Raw genomic sequence first — 15,942 nt, 5'->3', positions numbered from 1 at the left:
TCTGAAAACAAAACCAGATTTTTTTTGGAAATGCCTGTGTAGCTTTACTGAAAATAGGGCTGCTGAATTAGCCAGTGGGGACTTGACCCCAACCTGGGGTTTTAGACAAGCAAAAAAGAAACTACTGTCTGATTAAAACTGTAGAGCAGAGGGAGTTTTAGCTATGTAGAAATGGAATTACCCATGCTGGAAGACAGCCAGAAGACCGGGACTAACATCTCTCCCCTCTTGTGAAATATGCTATGTTTTTCTGTACTCAGGGCTTCAATTTAATGTCTCATCTGAAAGATGAGTAAGATGGCAGTCACTAGGAGGGATTTCCACTGTACAGTCCTGAGAGCTGGTGTAGACACACTTGAGATGAGAATGACAGAGATGGAGTGGGAAAAGGAGGCATTCAGCCAGGGCTGGAGTGACAGACCCTTTGATAATGCTGCTCCCTTGGTAGAGGGGATTCTTCATGCAATGTCTAAGCAGAGAGAGTGCTGCAGGTACTTCCCTTCACAGGTCTCCGGAGCTGTAATTTATTTGGAGTGGAAGCTTGATTTAGGCTTTTCTTGCCTGTACACTACTTAGCAGGTGTCTCTCTGAGCTAAAGTTATTGCTTTCCACAGGGCAACAGAATCATTGACTCCTGGTGGCACTGTACCCAATTCTAATTAAAAAGAACTCGATATATAACCCGGGTATTTCTATGCCCCTCAAATCAAAGCCAGATATCCAAACAACCTAAACTTCAAAGCAGAGTTCTTCAAGCAGCTCTGTTTTTCAGTTCAGTCTATGGATGATAAAAGCCCTCACAGAATCATTCGCCTTCCTTAATGCATTATGAAGTGGAAAGTGTTGTTATACTGGTAGACTGGAAATTCTTACCTGCTATTTAGGAATATGAAAGCAATAAATAATTCTGTTTTGTCTGTTTGAAGAAAAACTTAAAATCCAGAATTCAAAAGAAAATGTTATAGCTTTCCCTTTCCCAATAAGAGTAACATGGTTTGGAAGATAAGATATGTTTAGTTCTGTATTTACTAAAAATATACTTTCTCTGAAAATGTTCTTACAGCAACAAATGATGACGTGATGTAATTTTTTTATAAATTATTATTACTATTAAGAAAATGTTTAGTAGCTGCAGAATAGAGCCCCATGAAAGCTAGTATCTGAACGATCTCTCCTTCTAGCTAAATAGTCAAGGATGAGAAAAAGAGAAGTGGAATAATTCCAGAGCCATAAAGTGAATTGTCTATTGTCACAGCAAGGCAGCATCACAACCAGGTATGGAGCCCCTGATGCTCTGGGACTTGCTCACATGAGTTCCACTCTTCCTTGGCAGTTCAGGGTGAGGACGTGAACAGCCTAAGATGACTTGGAAAGAAACAGATGTTGAGGAAGGGCTGGCAAGCTGGGCAGATACATTTCAACTGTGCATGTGACATAAAAGAACATTTCAGCAGCACTGAGGTGCAAACACGCTTCACATCACTGGGCATCCCAGATCACTGTCATGCTGTATGACTCCAGGCTATCATGGTGTAAAGCATGTTGCTTTACTGGGATAGTAAGAAGTATTTGCATTTTTGCACCATATTTAAACTGGAGATCTCCAAGCACTGTACAACCACAGGGTCATTAATTGATAGATAGTTCTGCTTGCTGGGAAGTATCACCATGCTTTAGTATGGTGAAACAGGTGGTCAACTGAAACTGTGAGATGGTGTAAACTCAGTGAAGCTCTGCTGGCTTTGGTGGAACAAGAAGTTGGTTTATGCTGAAGGATCTGCTCTTACTGCATTCCACTCCACCAAGACTGAGATGTGTCTCTGCTGCTGGGTGAAACTTCACAGCCGCTGTGTCTGTGAGTACCACACAGACCTTTGGGATGGGAAGTCAAGCATATTGCCCTACCTGATTTCACTTGCCAGGGGACATCTGAGACAAAGACCTAGGTGTCTGGTAGGATGTTTCACATTTGTGAATTTGTGCAGACTTCAGTTGAGGGTCTTATCTGAAAGTTATTGTTTTGATCTAAATACAGCTTTGTCCTTTAAAAATTCATTTTGATCTTTGCAAAACCCATTTGGGTAATAGCTACTGAATCACTTAATGCCAGCTATGTTTTGGATAGGGATAGCAATCTACCAATTACTAAGGTCTTTCTGTTTTCCTTACAAGAATGTGCGTTATCTATCCAGACCACACACCTGAGCGGGGCTAGGAAGGAGTGGATTAAACGGAAACAAGCAGAAGCATCCAGAGTGATTTAATGTTGATCCAGAGCCCATTTAAATCAAAGGGAAGATCCCACTGATGTAAATGAGGTTTGGAGCAAAAGAAAGAGGAAGGGAAGAGGGGGAAAGAAAGAAACTCCCCCAAAGCAAGCAGAGAGGTAAAGACCTAACACTGACATCTTCATATCTCTCTGCGGTGGGAAGAGCACATCCGTGTTAGAGGAAGGTGGTGATGCCCAGTGGAGCTCCCTCCAGTAGGCTGGGAACACCCCTGCTGGGCAGAGAGCATTTTATGCTTCCCAGGCTGGAGGCTTATCGGTATCTTTGATATCCCAGAAAGGTCACTGCTTGCGAATTATTTAAGCCCCTGCAAGTCCTAATCTCATCCAGAGGAGACAAGTGTTGAGTGCAGTGAGCCTTGCAGCATCTGCTGCTGGCACCAGGACTTGGGCAGCGCTTGGAGGTGGCACGTTCCCACTCCCACTTTGCCCAGGAGACCTACATGGCTGCTGATTTGGTTCCCAACTCCCCCCGATCCCACAAAGAGACGGTATGGTGCCAGTTAAATCTTTTTGTCCAGAGCGAGGCCGTGCGGCTCACAAGCAGTTACCCCTCTTATCCCATTTGGAGGCAATGAATGCTGTGGTTCAGAGGGAGTGAGGAAGCCTGGGGAAGACAGTGAGTGAAGCCTGTCATGTCCCATGGGTCTCTTCACTATCCTGCCAGATGCCTGCATGGCTACAGAGATGTGACTACAGAAGTAGAGGCCATCTTTGGTGCCGGTATGATTCATACCCCCTGTCAGGCAGCTGGGCTGCCTGGATTTCTATTCTGGGACCCAGAAATATGTGATTTATTAGTTCATTTATGGAAGAAGGGGGGAGGCAAGGAACATGGTCCTATGATTTTATTTTTTATAGAAAGAATTAAGGGAAATTATGGTAACACTGGGAAACTGCTGGCCTGAAGGTTGTAGAATCGGCTGTTTTTGTGGCAGCGGTAGGGTGGGATCGTCTATGAACCTTAGTCCCCCTCCAGCCAGAATCCACTGCCAAAGAAAAGCGAGGCTGAGCTATCAAGAGCCATTGGATTTTGATGGAAGAAACGACTGCAAATTAACATCTAAGTATTACACATCCATTGCTTCTTTCACCCCAAAGGACAGCACATGACTTTATAAATGGTGTTTAGGTAGCATATTCAGAAAAATCATTTGTTACTGGAAGGAGGGCCAGACCTGCTCCTGGTGAGTTATGAATGGGTTCCTAATGTATTATTATTTTTTAATAGAAGGAATGTGTGTGCTGTGCCTTGCCCTGAGTTAAACAAGCCAGTCTGTGTGTTACACAAAGACATTGCAGAGAGTGCATGCTCTTTAAAGAGCAGAAGATCAACAGTCTGAGGGGGTCAGCGACTCTCTATCTCTCTATTGACTGTCACAAGGCAGCTTTCATTAACTGAGGACTCGAGCCCATGCTGGAATCTAAATGAGAGTAAGTTTGTTGGTTAATTGATACTCTGAATCACTGTCTGTTTAATTGTTATCTGTTTGCATTATGAGTTTGTCTAAGTTTCTGTTTATGTTACCTGGATATTTTGAACACACCCTTGGGAAGTGAGGTGGTGGACTGGTGGCTTCAAGTTTGACCTTCTTAATTCTATGTTTTCCAGATTTAAGTAAATATTAAGTTTTATATGCTCAAGTATCCACTGGTTATCAGTTCTCTACTGGGATCAGGAACAAGAATTGCTGTGCCTCTGGCTATGAACTGACTAAATATACTGATTAATTGTGTATAAGACCAGTTCATTCCCAGACATTGTATTGTTGCTTCTTTTGCTTATCTCTTGTGTCTTGTCCCTTAAAGGGACATTTGGGTGGCCTAATTGCAGCCATTTTGGGTTATCTGTTCTAAACCATCAATTACTTAAGACAGACAAATGTCTCTCTGAGGGGCTAGTCTCTCTCCATCAACTGTAAGAGGAGTATAGATGATAAGATTACAGATCACCCCGAAGTTTTATAGTGTGACCAACACCTTGATGTAATACAGCCAGGTCAGCCCTGGCCTTTTGTTGGTAAGCTACTGAGTGTGGGAACTTTCCTGTAAGAGGTTTGTATGCTCCTTAGCACACAGCAATTCAATGTAAGACCAATAATAACCACATTTCCAACAGCAGTAGCCAGAGAGGAAATCTGCTAGAATTTCTAAAAGAGCGAAGAGCATGTCCTGTTGAGGTGAGATGTGCAAACATGAAGCTGTGGCTCCACACACCCGGCTCACAGATTTGGTTGACTTCCTGAAGATGTGTCTTGCTGGAAGTGGCATATGCTACAAGTTTTGAACTGCAGTCAAACTCCCTCAACTTTGTGGAAATGACAAAACCTCCTTCCGAGCACTAAAGGCTGCCATGAGTCTGAAGGGAGAGGGGGAGTGTGCAGCTGGATGTGTGTGCGTATTTGCGAAGAAGGGAGGAGAGACGAGGAAAGTTTCTCCTATGAAAGAAATTATCCAATTTGAAGCAAGTCCCTCATGGGAAGAGCTGTGACAGAGGCTGCTCTGTTCCTGTTAATTTTCACAGTGCAGCTGTCAGCGGGTCTGTAAATAGTACTCTGCGAAGCCAACACTTCCTATCCACACATCAACCATTCAATTAACAGAAGAACAGAAGAAGGAAATAAAGTGCACCACAGCCTTCTATCACGGCTTTGATGTTTCCCAGCAATTTATGAAAGTGTACACAAATCTAATTACAAGCCCCACTGCTTCCCATTTACATGGAGCTCCTCAAGTTCAGAGCTGTTTATATCAAAATAATTGTTAAAAATACCTCAGCTGATCTACAGCATTGTGGCCCCCCACTCACCGGAGCCGCCATGCTGCTCCTCCCAGGGAGTTTCTGCCGACTCAGCGCTTTGGTGCCAGCGTGCATGCATAATGACAGCCGCTTCCCTGCCGTTCTGCAAGCGAAACGCCCGGGCTACAACTTCATCATGCCCATGAAGGCCTGTTTTCCTTCTTTCCTCCACCTGCTCAGAGTTCCTTCTGCAGAGTCTCACTGCTTTCCCCTCCACCTCTAATCCACCTAAACACTACTCTGCTGTGTTGACAGGGGGTGAGAACAGCTGCTTGGCCAGTTTCCATAATGGGACTGTGTCTGAAGGCAACTTCAGACTTTGCAAAGTCGTAACTGCGCCGTAGGAATGCACAGCAATAATAATACCAGTCATAAAGAAGAGCCAGGGTTGCTTTCTTTGATGGGGTGCCTCAGCATCCAAAGCCAGGAAGATGGGAACCAGTGCCCTGTTGCCATGAGTTTGAAAGAGGGCCACTGCACATGACTTGTTGAGAATGACATTTGCTTCTTGGGGCAATTTTTTATAATCTCATATTTAAGTCACTCTCACTTAGTAAACTAAAAAGGTGAAAAATTCCTTTAGCTTAATTAATGGCAATCTCTTATGGTATGAGAAGGTAGATAGTACATTGTATAAGGCAAGAAGAGAATCCCTTCATCTGACTATTAATTGTGTTTGGTTGGGAATTTTGGTGCCATGGGTGGACTTCCAAAGAACATGGTAGGTGAAGGCTTAACGCCAACCTTGTTCAAGGTGTTGTGTCATTCATATTTTCTTGATTAATAAAAAAAATAATAAATACAACAGTTAGAGGTCTAATCGGTCTGTGACCTCACAACCCTGAGCGATAATTGCATAATTTGATATATGTGGTTCCTGAGCAGAGATTTGAAGTTGGTTTTGTCATTTTTGTTGATAAGAACTGCACAGAAAAATGTTAAAATGAAAGCCCCCAAGTTAACAAAGTTATGGGTTGCAGTACTTTTTTTTTTTTAATTTCAAATTGAAACTTTCTCTGAAAGGCAGACATCTGTTCAGTGCTTGTATCCAAGTCTCACATTTTCCTTTCTTTTCACAAAACCCAAGATTCCATCTGAAAAAGTCATTTTCAAGGAAGATGTTCAGCCAGGCATAGAGAGACTTGGGATGCTATTGCCTGGACGCAGAAGAAATGCTGTGGTTTGACCAAGCTGATGCAGACTTTTACAGTAAAACAAAAGAGGACTTGGCCTGTGTGATGGGGGGAAGCTACCTTACAGGGTTCTGAAGGTCTTAATGGCCTTAAATTTCATTAATTAAAGAAAGATATAGAATGAACAATCAGTGTGTTAGGCAAGTTCATAGTACACCTAATGGATCAGGAGTCAGAGGACTCAGATGTGGGATGCCTGCTTTCTGAATCCCAAATTGCTTTAGTTGGGCAGCCAACACCCAGAATGGGATTCAGCTTCCCTTGCATTGGACATGAAGTTAGGTGTCTACTCTAAGCTGCTTACTCCTTGCATACTCAGTGAGGAGGCAGATGCCTCCGTGGCTCAGTCAGGCAATCTTAAAGTACGTCTGAGGTATGTGGGAGGAATCAGCATCGGAAGAAAGGTCAAATGAATAGCTTTAATATGTGACTTGTAGGTGGCTAATGTCAGCTGGTATAGTGTCACCCTAGATCTTTAGCTCCAGCAAGATTACTGTGGCAGCAACAAGCACAGCAGAAGGATTTCAGGGTGGCAAGGATATATCGCTGGTGAGCAAAGACAGTTGTAGACTCTGAAACATCTGCAGGAAGCAAGTGTTTTTAGCTTTTGTTATTAAGAAATATGGGTCCTTTTTCATTTGAAGTTGCACTTCAGGTGAAGAACCACTATTTTGGAACAGGCAGACCATAGGAATCCAACACCTAAATTAGCTAAAAAGCACACTTCCATTTGGGTTTTGGTCTGACAGGTTTCAAAATCTATTTCTGTAAAATAAAATTTCTCCACAGATCTATTTCTCTCTATTGATTATAACAGAAACTTAGATGACAAACACTTAGATGACAACCTCAGACATAGTTCCTTAGCTTCTAGATGTCTCAAATTAGGTGAGACGAGTCCCACCATAGGTACTCAGTCTAATGACATTATGGAGATCTCCATTATAATTAATGAAAGGGACAGGCATGCCCAGAAGGTGATTCAGCCCATCCTAGCACAGACAGATAAAGGGAAGAATGTGCAAATCTCTAGAAATGTCTCTCTCTCTCCTTTCTGTAGGAATCCTAGACAATGTTTAGAATAGATTACAAACTTTTAAACTGTTAAAGCTAAATCAGATGAATCACACTCTTCAGTTCTTCTCACCTCTATGCAGAAAATGTAGATAACAGTACTCTTTTACCCCTTCCAGTAATTAATTCATAGCAAAAGAAATTCTGAGGTGCCATGGTGGGTAAGGTGGTGAAAAAGGTGCAACAGTAGTATAGTTTTTAATCCTGTGTACTTTCTGGATAGTATAAAGGCTGCTGTGATTTAGGTATGCATGATGAAGCATGGAGGAGACATTATTCTACGTGGGTGGATGGACAAGGCCGTATCTCAGATGTGTTGTGCAGAACGACTCTTCAAAATTTGGCTGTTGCCCTGATATGAAGACATGGAGAGAAGGAGAAAACCAAGCTGAAGATGATGCCTAGGTAGGAGCATGACTGACAGGTAGGATGATAATGTTGTCCACAGTGATTGAGAATGGAGGTGGAGAAGAGAGGAGACGGGGTTTGGGAGGAAAAGTTCAAACGCTCTGTTTTATACATATTGAGCTTGATCTGACAGCTAGACATCCACTAGGAGATGCTGGGAAGACAGGCCAAGATTTTAGTTTGGACAGGAGTCAGTCCTGCAGTAGCGAAGTTAGATCTGCAAGCTGTCACTATAGAAATAGTATCCGAGTTTATGTTGGTGGATAAGGCTGCTAGGGACAAAACTTGGATGAGGAAAGGAAGAGAATCAAGTGAAGAGACCTGTTTATGCCCCCATACGGATGGGGAAGAGAGAGAGGAGGGAAGAGAGTAACCAAAGCTAAAAGTACAGGGCATATAATTATTATAAATACATTACAAATACATGCAAAAGTACATGAAAATTATGATCTCTCATAAAGAAGGATATGGAGGTCAAATAAAACACAATCATAAAGCTGATGAGTTGATGGCCAATATGACCTAAAAAGACCCCAAAAAGCTCTCTTAGCAGGTAGATACAGAAGGAACTTTGGGCCTGCCCAAAAGTAAGGGATTTTGGGAAAGCTATTTCTAAAAGCACTTGATTGTGTGAAAACTGGAAAGCTGTAGACCTGTTTGGTGGGCCCTTAGGAGAAACAAGTGCCTTGCATAGCGAAGTGGGCTTGTGACGGATGGTGGTCAGGCACCTGTCCAAGGAAAGGTTAATAAAAAAAAAAAAAAGAAAAAACTTTCATAAAAGAAAGTTGCCTTTTGAAACTATTAGGCAACATATGTTGTGTGAACAGGAAGTCACAGTAGAGCAATAATCCTGACAGCTGTGGAGAAACAGGAGTCTGCTGCAGGAACGAACGGCTTGAGACCTGACAAGAATGATGATGGATGCCCCGTTGGTAGTACACGAGGACAAGGCAAGAGACGTTTAAATTGGCTGAACCACAGGAACAACTTTGAGTTGGCATCGCAGCCGGACAAATGAGGCCAGTCCTAACGGTGAGAGAAATGGGAGGGGGGACTGAAGGAAGATGGCAGCAATGCACCCCTGCTTTCCAAGGACGAGGGCTACATCGCCATCTCACCACGAGGTGGCTGCATTTCTCTGTGAACATCCGAGCCCTGCAAGAAGCTGCGCACCCTGAAGCACCATGAAAGTGAGAATGGGAACAGAGATCGCTTGCAGGATTTGGCCCACCTCATTCAAAGCACCTTAAGCATTTTGAGGCCCTGTGGGAAAAACAGTGTGTGCTCCATGTCTTGATCAAGTGGCGGTCACTCGACAGGTCCTCACTAGTCTGCTGAGACACGGTAACTGCCCGTGTGCCTACTCATAGCTCATGGGAGATACAAGGCAACGCCACATAACTTAGCTTATAATGAACAGGATGAAATTAATAATTTTCGATTTGCCTTTTCTGTGAACTAAGAGTAGGTATGTAGACTGCTGCTGAGGTTCAGCCAATTCATGGAAACTTGTCAAGCTAAGGAAACTCGATTTTAAACCTGGGATGTGCATCTAGTAAGGGTTAAACTGTGATGCTTTTTCAGATGCCCAGATTTGGTTATTCAAGAACATTTCTGGAATAGGTACTTGAGTTAAATAAGTCAACAGGAAAAATGGTCCCATAAAAAAAATGACTGATGAAATGGCCAAATTCTTGATTGTTTTGCACATCCTAAATTCAGTTGACGTGAGCAAAATGGAACAGAAATTTGCTCCCAAGTGGTCAAGAGATGAGTATTTCTTCTTATCTAAAGTTTGCTGAAAATAGGAAGGATAAGGGCTGGGGAAGGATAAGGATATTTTATGTGTAGTAGATCTAGATGAAATCTTCAACTTTCCTTGGGTTTTGTCTGTTTTCTCCCACCTTTCTCTCACCTCTGTCACCTGAGTTTGTAAGCTTTTTGGGACAAGAACTGACTTTTTATTACACCTTTTGGTGGTACCACACCCTGTGGAACTGCGATTACTGATGTCAGTTTATACACATCATCACTTTGGGTCAAAGTTTGAAAGAAAATCATTAAAAGTACCTCTTTGACCTGTCTCAGGAGAGGTGCCCATAATATTTCACTATGGGATGTCAGCATCAAGCCCAGCATCCAGTTTTGTCAGAAGGAATCTTTTAGAAAGAGACTCCTAAAAGTATTGTAATGCTTTAAAAACCTGAGACCCTCATCTGTAAGGAGATTTTTTTCAATAACGTCACTGGTAAACATGTACTATTTTTAATCTGATTTGTGTAAGATGGAGTTCCAAAAAAATGAGATCTTGATGATTTGCTACTTCTAGAAACCTTTTCCCTTGTAAAGAATTTTCTATTTTCATCCCTGCAAAGACCTAGAGACAATCTGCCAGGCCCACTTTAAACTTACTTGGATAAATTCATGAATTTACATTAGAGTCTCTTACTGAAAGGGAGATTTTACACTCTTAAATATCTTTTATTGAGCTTTCTGCATCCTTTCCAAGTTGTTGATATGCTTCTTAGCCTTTCATGATTTAAACTGTGAATATTTAGTAATAAAAATAATATACTATTATAATAAACCAAAACACGTTGGATCAGATTGTCTTTTCTTGCTGACAGTGGAATGACTTACAATCCTCTGGGTCTGGGTGATGGTGTACAAATATCATTTTGTATAGAAAATACATTTCCATTTCTACTTTCCTGAACTATCAGGCTTGAAACCCCATATTACTAGATATTTATCCAAGTGGAACGATCCCTCAAATGTTTCCTGGAAGATTCAGTAGCTGATCTGACTGTCTTTCAAAAGCTGGATGTAAGGGACCACATTTATGCCTAGGTAGGCACTTTTGTGGTAACAGTGAGAGGTGCCCATCACTGTGTGATTTGTCTCTAGCTTCTCGTGCCATCACGTGAACATGATGCTTTCTGCTGAATGCTGGCAAAAAGTTCTTTATCCTTCACCTAGATGCAGGGTCTTTTTGGGGAGGGAAAACAAAGAAGCCCTTAGAGACAAATTTCTGCTTGATTCATCCCTCTGAAACTTGAAAACATTGGGTGAGTTTGACCCAATATTTTTGGCATCTGTGAAACATATGTCTTTTTTTCAGGTCATCAGAACTGCTGGTGACAGAACACAGCACCCCTTGGGGTTCTGCGTCTATGTGAAATGACAGTGTCATCCTGGCCTTTCCACTGATGAGTTAAGCACACCCAAGGCCCTGCATGCCTGAGCTGTTATCCATTCTTCCCAGAAGATGAGTTGCAGAGCATAGATAAATCATCCCTCCTCCTCAATCAGGCTACAGGGCAAGAAAGGCTGGACCGATCCTCACTTGCCCATGCTACAGAGCTACTCACCGGCATTGTCTGGCTGCCATGCAAGGCATTGATAGCAGCTTGGGCCTCCGCATGTGAAGAGTATTTCACAAATGCACACCCTGGAAGAAGAAAAAGAAGAACGTAAGAAAGGTTGCAGTGGTACCATGAAAGTCAATCTAGCTGAGTATCCTGTCCTCAGAACTGGCCAATACAGAAGGTAGTGGAGAAAGTATAACAAGCAAACATGCTCCTGGTTATTCTTTCCCAAAGTCCAGCCACCAGCAGCCTGAGGACCTTTTGGGCAAAGCTGCATCCAGAACCCCCACACTGCTTGTAAAGGGCACTGACGGACACAAACTTAGCAATTACTTTTTGAATCCACCTATCTTTTGACCTCCACAGCTTCCAATGGCAGTGTTACACAATTTTACAATTTCCTTTTATTTGTATTGCCCTTAAGGCTGAATGCTTCTCCCTCTGGGGTTATGAAAAATAGTAAGGAAGTGTGTAAAAGTTATCTGAAAGCTACACATACTTGTTACAAGCAACCACAGGCCAGCTGTACAGAAGGCATTCAGATTACTCCAAACCTAACAAGGTACCTTGTCATATCACTGTCTGGTAGAGCTCCATGACAGACTGCTCAGAGCTTGTCTTGGCTCCAAGAAGCCATGGTCTGACAAAGCATAAGATAGCTTCTGATGAAGAAACTGGAATGAGAGTGATCCGCATGTAACGATAGCCATCTTGCCACCACCAAAATATGAATCTTAGTGTTTCACCGTGCGCTGCAGAGCCAGTGCCTGTATAGGTGTTTTCCTCTGGACATTAGAAAAATGTAGGCAGTGCTTCTCTGGCCTGCATTGCCATGTGAGGAATCTCTCACTGAACTCTTACATAAGGTTTTAGGGCAGAAAGGTGCATTTATGAATATGTGCTAGAGTGCAGAAATGATCAACACTTCAAAGGGTCACATGCACCACTAGAGTGGGGGAAAGTATTGCTAACACTCTTAGCTACAAGCAAACTGACTCAGAGAGAGAAAGAGTAATTTCCATATGCTAAGGCGGTTTTTGGAACAGATCGGGAGAGATCTGAGAAGTTCTGGCTTCCATCCCCTTCTATTACTACCAGAGACTTTTGAGCTTTTAATCAATTTGCAAAGCCCTAGCTGTTTCCCTGAAGGGGTGCAGATCACTGCGCAGGGGATGCCAATCCTGACAATGGGACAGCTTTCCTTTATTCCCTTTGCAGAATCTTTAGAAGATCCACACACCCTTATTGATCCATACAGTGCAGGATGAAAACTGAAGCATTAGAACACCACACTTGCAAACTAGAAGAATGAGCCCCAAAGGTCCCCAAAATCATCACTGCAGGCTGATAGAAGTGAGACTGAAGAAAGCAGTGATAGCCCCTTCTAAAAATAATACACACATATGAAATTAGCTTACAGTTAGGAGCCCTTCACTTTGCATTACCCCCTCAGCACTGTGCTCAGACTGTATTTCAGGAAAAGCACAATGATTGTTTCTAATAGTTGGATCTAATTTATAAGGAGCTGAGAGAAGACAATCATGAGAAAATGAGATAGATAAACTTCAGCTGGAAACAATAGGGATCAATTATGACATAATCGCAGCCCAGCATTCCCGAGCTCCTGAGATACTGCGCCTTCCTCTTCATTAATCAGAGATAATCCAGAATTAGGGTGTTTAATTATTTGCAGAGATTCTTTTGTACTTTCTGCCTCTAAAGGAGATGCTGATTAGCAAATATACAAAAGCTTTCCAGCTCCAGTCACCCATTGCATTTAGAGCAGGATTTTTGGCTGCTGTGTTGCTGTCATGTTGAAGGCTTCACTCTCTTCAGGTGGAATTCACCCCTGTGCTGAGGAACCTGATGGATCAGTGGAGCTGGATAAAGGTGGGAATGAAGGGAGCAGCAGGCATTTGTCTTGTTTAATGCCCAAGATGTTAATGGGATCCCTCCTACTGCTTCCAGTAGGTTCTGAGGTAGCAGGGCAAGTGACAACTCAGCTTTCACTGGTGTATGGTGCAAAGCAATAGCAGAGATCCCAGCATTTTGGCCCTTTTGTTTATGTGTTCAATAACATGGATTCTGTACACAACATCAAATGTGTACGTAATCTTCTTCCTTCCCATTTTCGTCAGAACTGACTCCAGGACCTCATAAGCCACGGATGTGAGTCATGCCACCCTCCTCAGAACAATAATGTCCCTTTGACAGGAGAAGATCTGGAGTTTGAAGGGCTTTTGACACACAGAGAGATATAGAACCTGTGCTAAACAGGGAGATACATATGCTCAAATGTTTTTTCTTTCCTTACTTCCAGACTATAGAGTTGAAAGGGCGGCTCTGACTGTCTTGTCAGGCTTGGAGGGGACTGCAGAGTCAGGGCCTAAGGTTATAATTGCAGAGAGTGTTAAGACTCCTCTTGTGGAACTTCTGGTGCCGTGGGAAATCTTTACTTTCTGAGTTACTGAAGTAGACAACTGCTGAATGGAGGGAAAAAAAGGGGAAAAAAAAAAAAAAAAGAGACTGTCCAGAGAGCAGCAATGCAGACCCTGTGGGTCCTGCTGGCTTGCTGAACTGGATCCACTTCAGCTTTCCCACCTGACGACTGCTGCTGAGGACTCCTGCACTCCTGGCTGCACACTGGTGAGCTTTACACAGAGGGGTGCAGGAAGGCTCCCCACTGTCCCACCTCTCCCAGGAGAGACAGGCTCTGCATTCGCCTTCAGGCAGAGAAAAGCCTCATTCCCAGCTCTTCTGCTACCTGGTGCATGCTCCAGCCACTGTGCCTACCCGAGTAACTCATGCAGGAGGTATTTCTGCAGCCTCATGAACGTCATGGCTCAGGGCATCACCCATGGCTTCAGGCAAGGTTCATGCAGTTTTCTGATGGTGGTGGCATCAAAGTGTGAAGCTGGGACCGACCTTCTGAGAGCATGGCTTGCATAGAGGTACATGGAGGACTTAGAGGCTCATGACAGGGATGCGTGTTGGGGCTTCACGTAACAGGTTGGGTAGGACTGAAGTCTATGGGATCTGATTGCTATCTGGCACTTAGACAATCTGCTTAAATCTCAGTTTAGGTGGAATTTAAGCCTTATGGGTTTTACCCAAAATAAGTAGCTCACAAGCAGCGTGTGTCACATATTGGTTTCTAGCAGATGGAAAACATTACAGACTGGGAATAACTTTGTGGGAGTTGTGGCTCGCCTGACTGTCTCCTAAGATAAGGGCACTAGCCTTAAGTTTTCTGTTGGATTGACTGCTCTGTGTGCGTGTATGTAACTGTGTGTGTGTAAATTAGGAGCTTCACATTCTCAGAAATAGCACCAGCAAATGGAAGCTGGTAATATTAACTCTGTCAAAGCTCAGTATTGATCTTGAACAGCTCAGTGAAATGCAAGCCTGAGACTGCAGCCCACTAGCACTAATAATTAAACTGGTTAGCAATATGGAGCTGCCACTCAGATTCAGACTTATAACGAAATTGTTTAAGGAAAAAAAGATAGAGCAAGTATGAATATAAGTCTGTGGGTTGGATAACCTTTGGAACCTGTTTCTTACAGATCTCAGACATTATTGCCTTTATTATTACTGTGTTTAACTCCTTTGTCATTAGATTTTGTTCCATACAGTTCCAGGTGGAGGCAGAAATATTTTTTTTGCTTTTCCCCAATTTACTGATTTGTTCAGTGAATTGAGTGCTTAACTGCCTGTCGTTATGATGGTTGGAGCTCTTCTAGGCCAACCGAGCCTACTGCTTTCCAGTGGGGCAGCCCCTGTCTTTGGGTGTCATGAAACTAAAGTAGCCATACAATTGAAGAAAGGTGCCCACAGTTTATTTTCAGCCATTTATATAAGGAAGGCTGAGCTTTGCTGGCTTATATCAAACAGCTGCCCTATAATGCTGGTGTGGAGTCTTTTTTGGCCACCAGTGATTTTATGGAACAGCAATATCTTTCTCCAGTGTATCACTGTGATTTGGATTTTTTGCCTCTCTGTTGCAAAAATATGCTGGTTGATGTTGTCACATGTCAAAATATCCAGTGAGATATGAACTGCATCAGCAGGACTGGTCTCTTCCCTGGTGCTGCACATTCCAGCACAGTTTATGATATATTATACACAGATCAATATTTAATGGACACATTATACTGTCAAGAGAAGAGGGCTTCCTATTGAAATTGAAGTTACTTTGTCTAGAGAGTGACAGGAAAAAAAATGACCCTCACATTCAAGAGAGAAGCCTCATTCTTACACCTGGGCTGTAGGAAAGGATCCTTTGTGCTATCCAGGTAATAAGTGATGCCAAAAAGTGGCTGAAGGAGGTAAGGCACCTAGTTTTGCAATGAAGCATTTGCATGTTTCAAACAGTAAATGTCTACTGAGTGTAATATTGAAATCAGCACCTGTACCCTTGCAATTATGAACACTGGCTGGTGCATTTCTATGCAAAGACCAACTGAAGAAGGGGAAGACCTGGGGCTGGTGGGTGACAAATAAGCAGAGCTGGTGGTGGAGCCAGTGAGTCAAGATGTAAAGTAGCAACCTTGGCTTTGTTTAAAGAAAGAATTGACCTGTTCAACAGGGTGGGGAGAGCACATCTTGAGTGAACTTAAAGGCCCTGTGTTCAGAGGGGAGGCTCTGCCCTGCAAGCAAACAGCAATAAGCATCATTTTGCACACAATGAGACATAGCTTGTTCCGGGGCACGTGTTCTTAAATGCAGTCATCTTTTTCCTCTCATGCACAAGTCAACAGTGACCAGCAAAGAAATGGCCACCCTTGGCAAATGTGACCCTTCCTAATGTAA

General features: G+C 43.0%; 1 protein-coding gene across 47 annotated transcripts in view; it reads right to left on the bottom strand.

Moving 5' to 3' along the window:
• CELF4 (CUGBP Elav-like family member 4) overlaps positions 1-15,942 on the bottom strand; it is a 691,717-nt gene that overhangs the window by 63,145 nt on the left and 612,630 nt on the right. For all 47 annotated transcript variants that reach the window (XM_075526242.1, XM_075526266.1, XM_075526241.1 and 44 more), the window contains one exon: positions 11,134-11,213. In XM_075526242.1, coding sequence (XP_075382357.1) covers positions 11,134-11,213 — 80 coding nt within the window. The remainder of the gene's footprint in view (positions 1-11,133; positions 11,214-15,942) is intronic.

The sequence above is a fragment of the Mycteria americana genome, chromosome Z (assembly GCF_035582795.1).
Source record: "Mycteria americana isolate JAX WOST 10 ecotype Jacksonville Zoo and Gardens chromosome Z, USCA_MyAme_1.0, whole genome shotgun sequence".
Lineage (NCBI taxonomy): Eukaryota > Metazoa > Chordata > Aves > Ciconiiformes > Ciconiidae > Mycteria > Mycteria americana.
The sequence above is the reverse complement of the archived record's forward strand: the minus strand, read 5'-3'. Positions and strand labels throughout refer to the sequence as shown.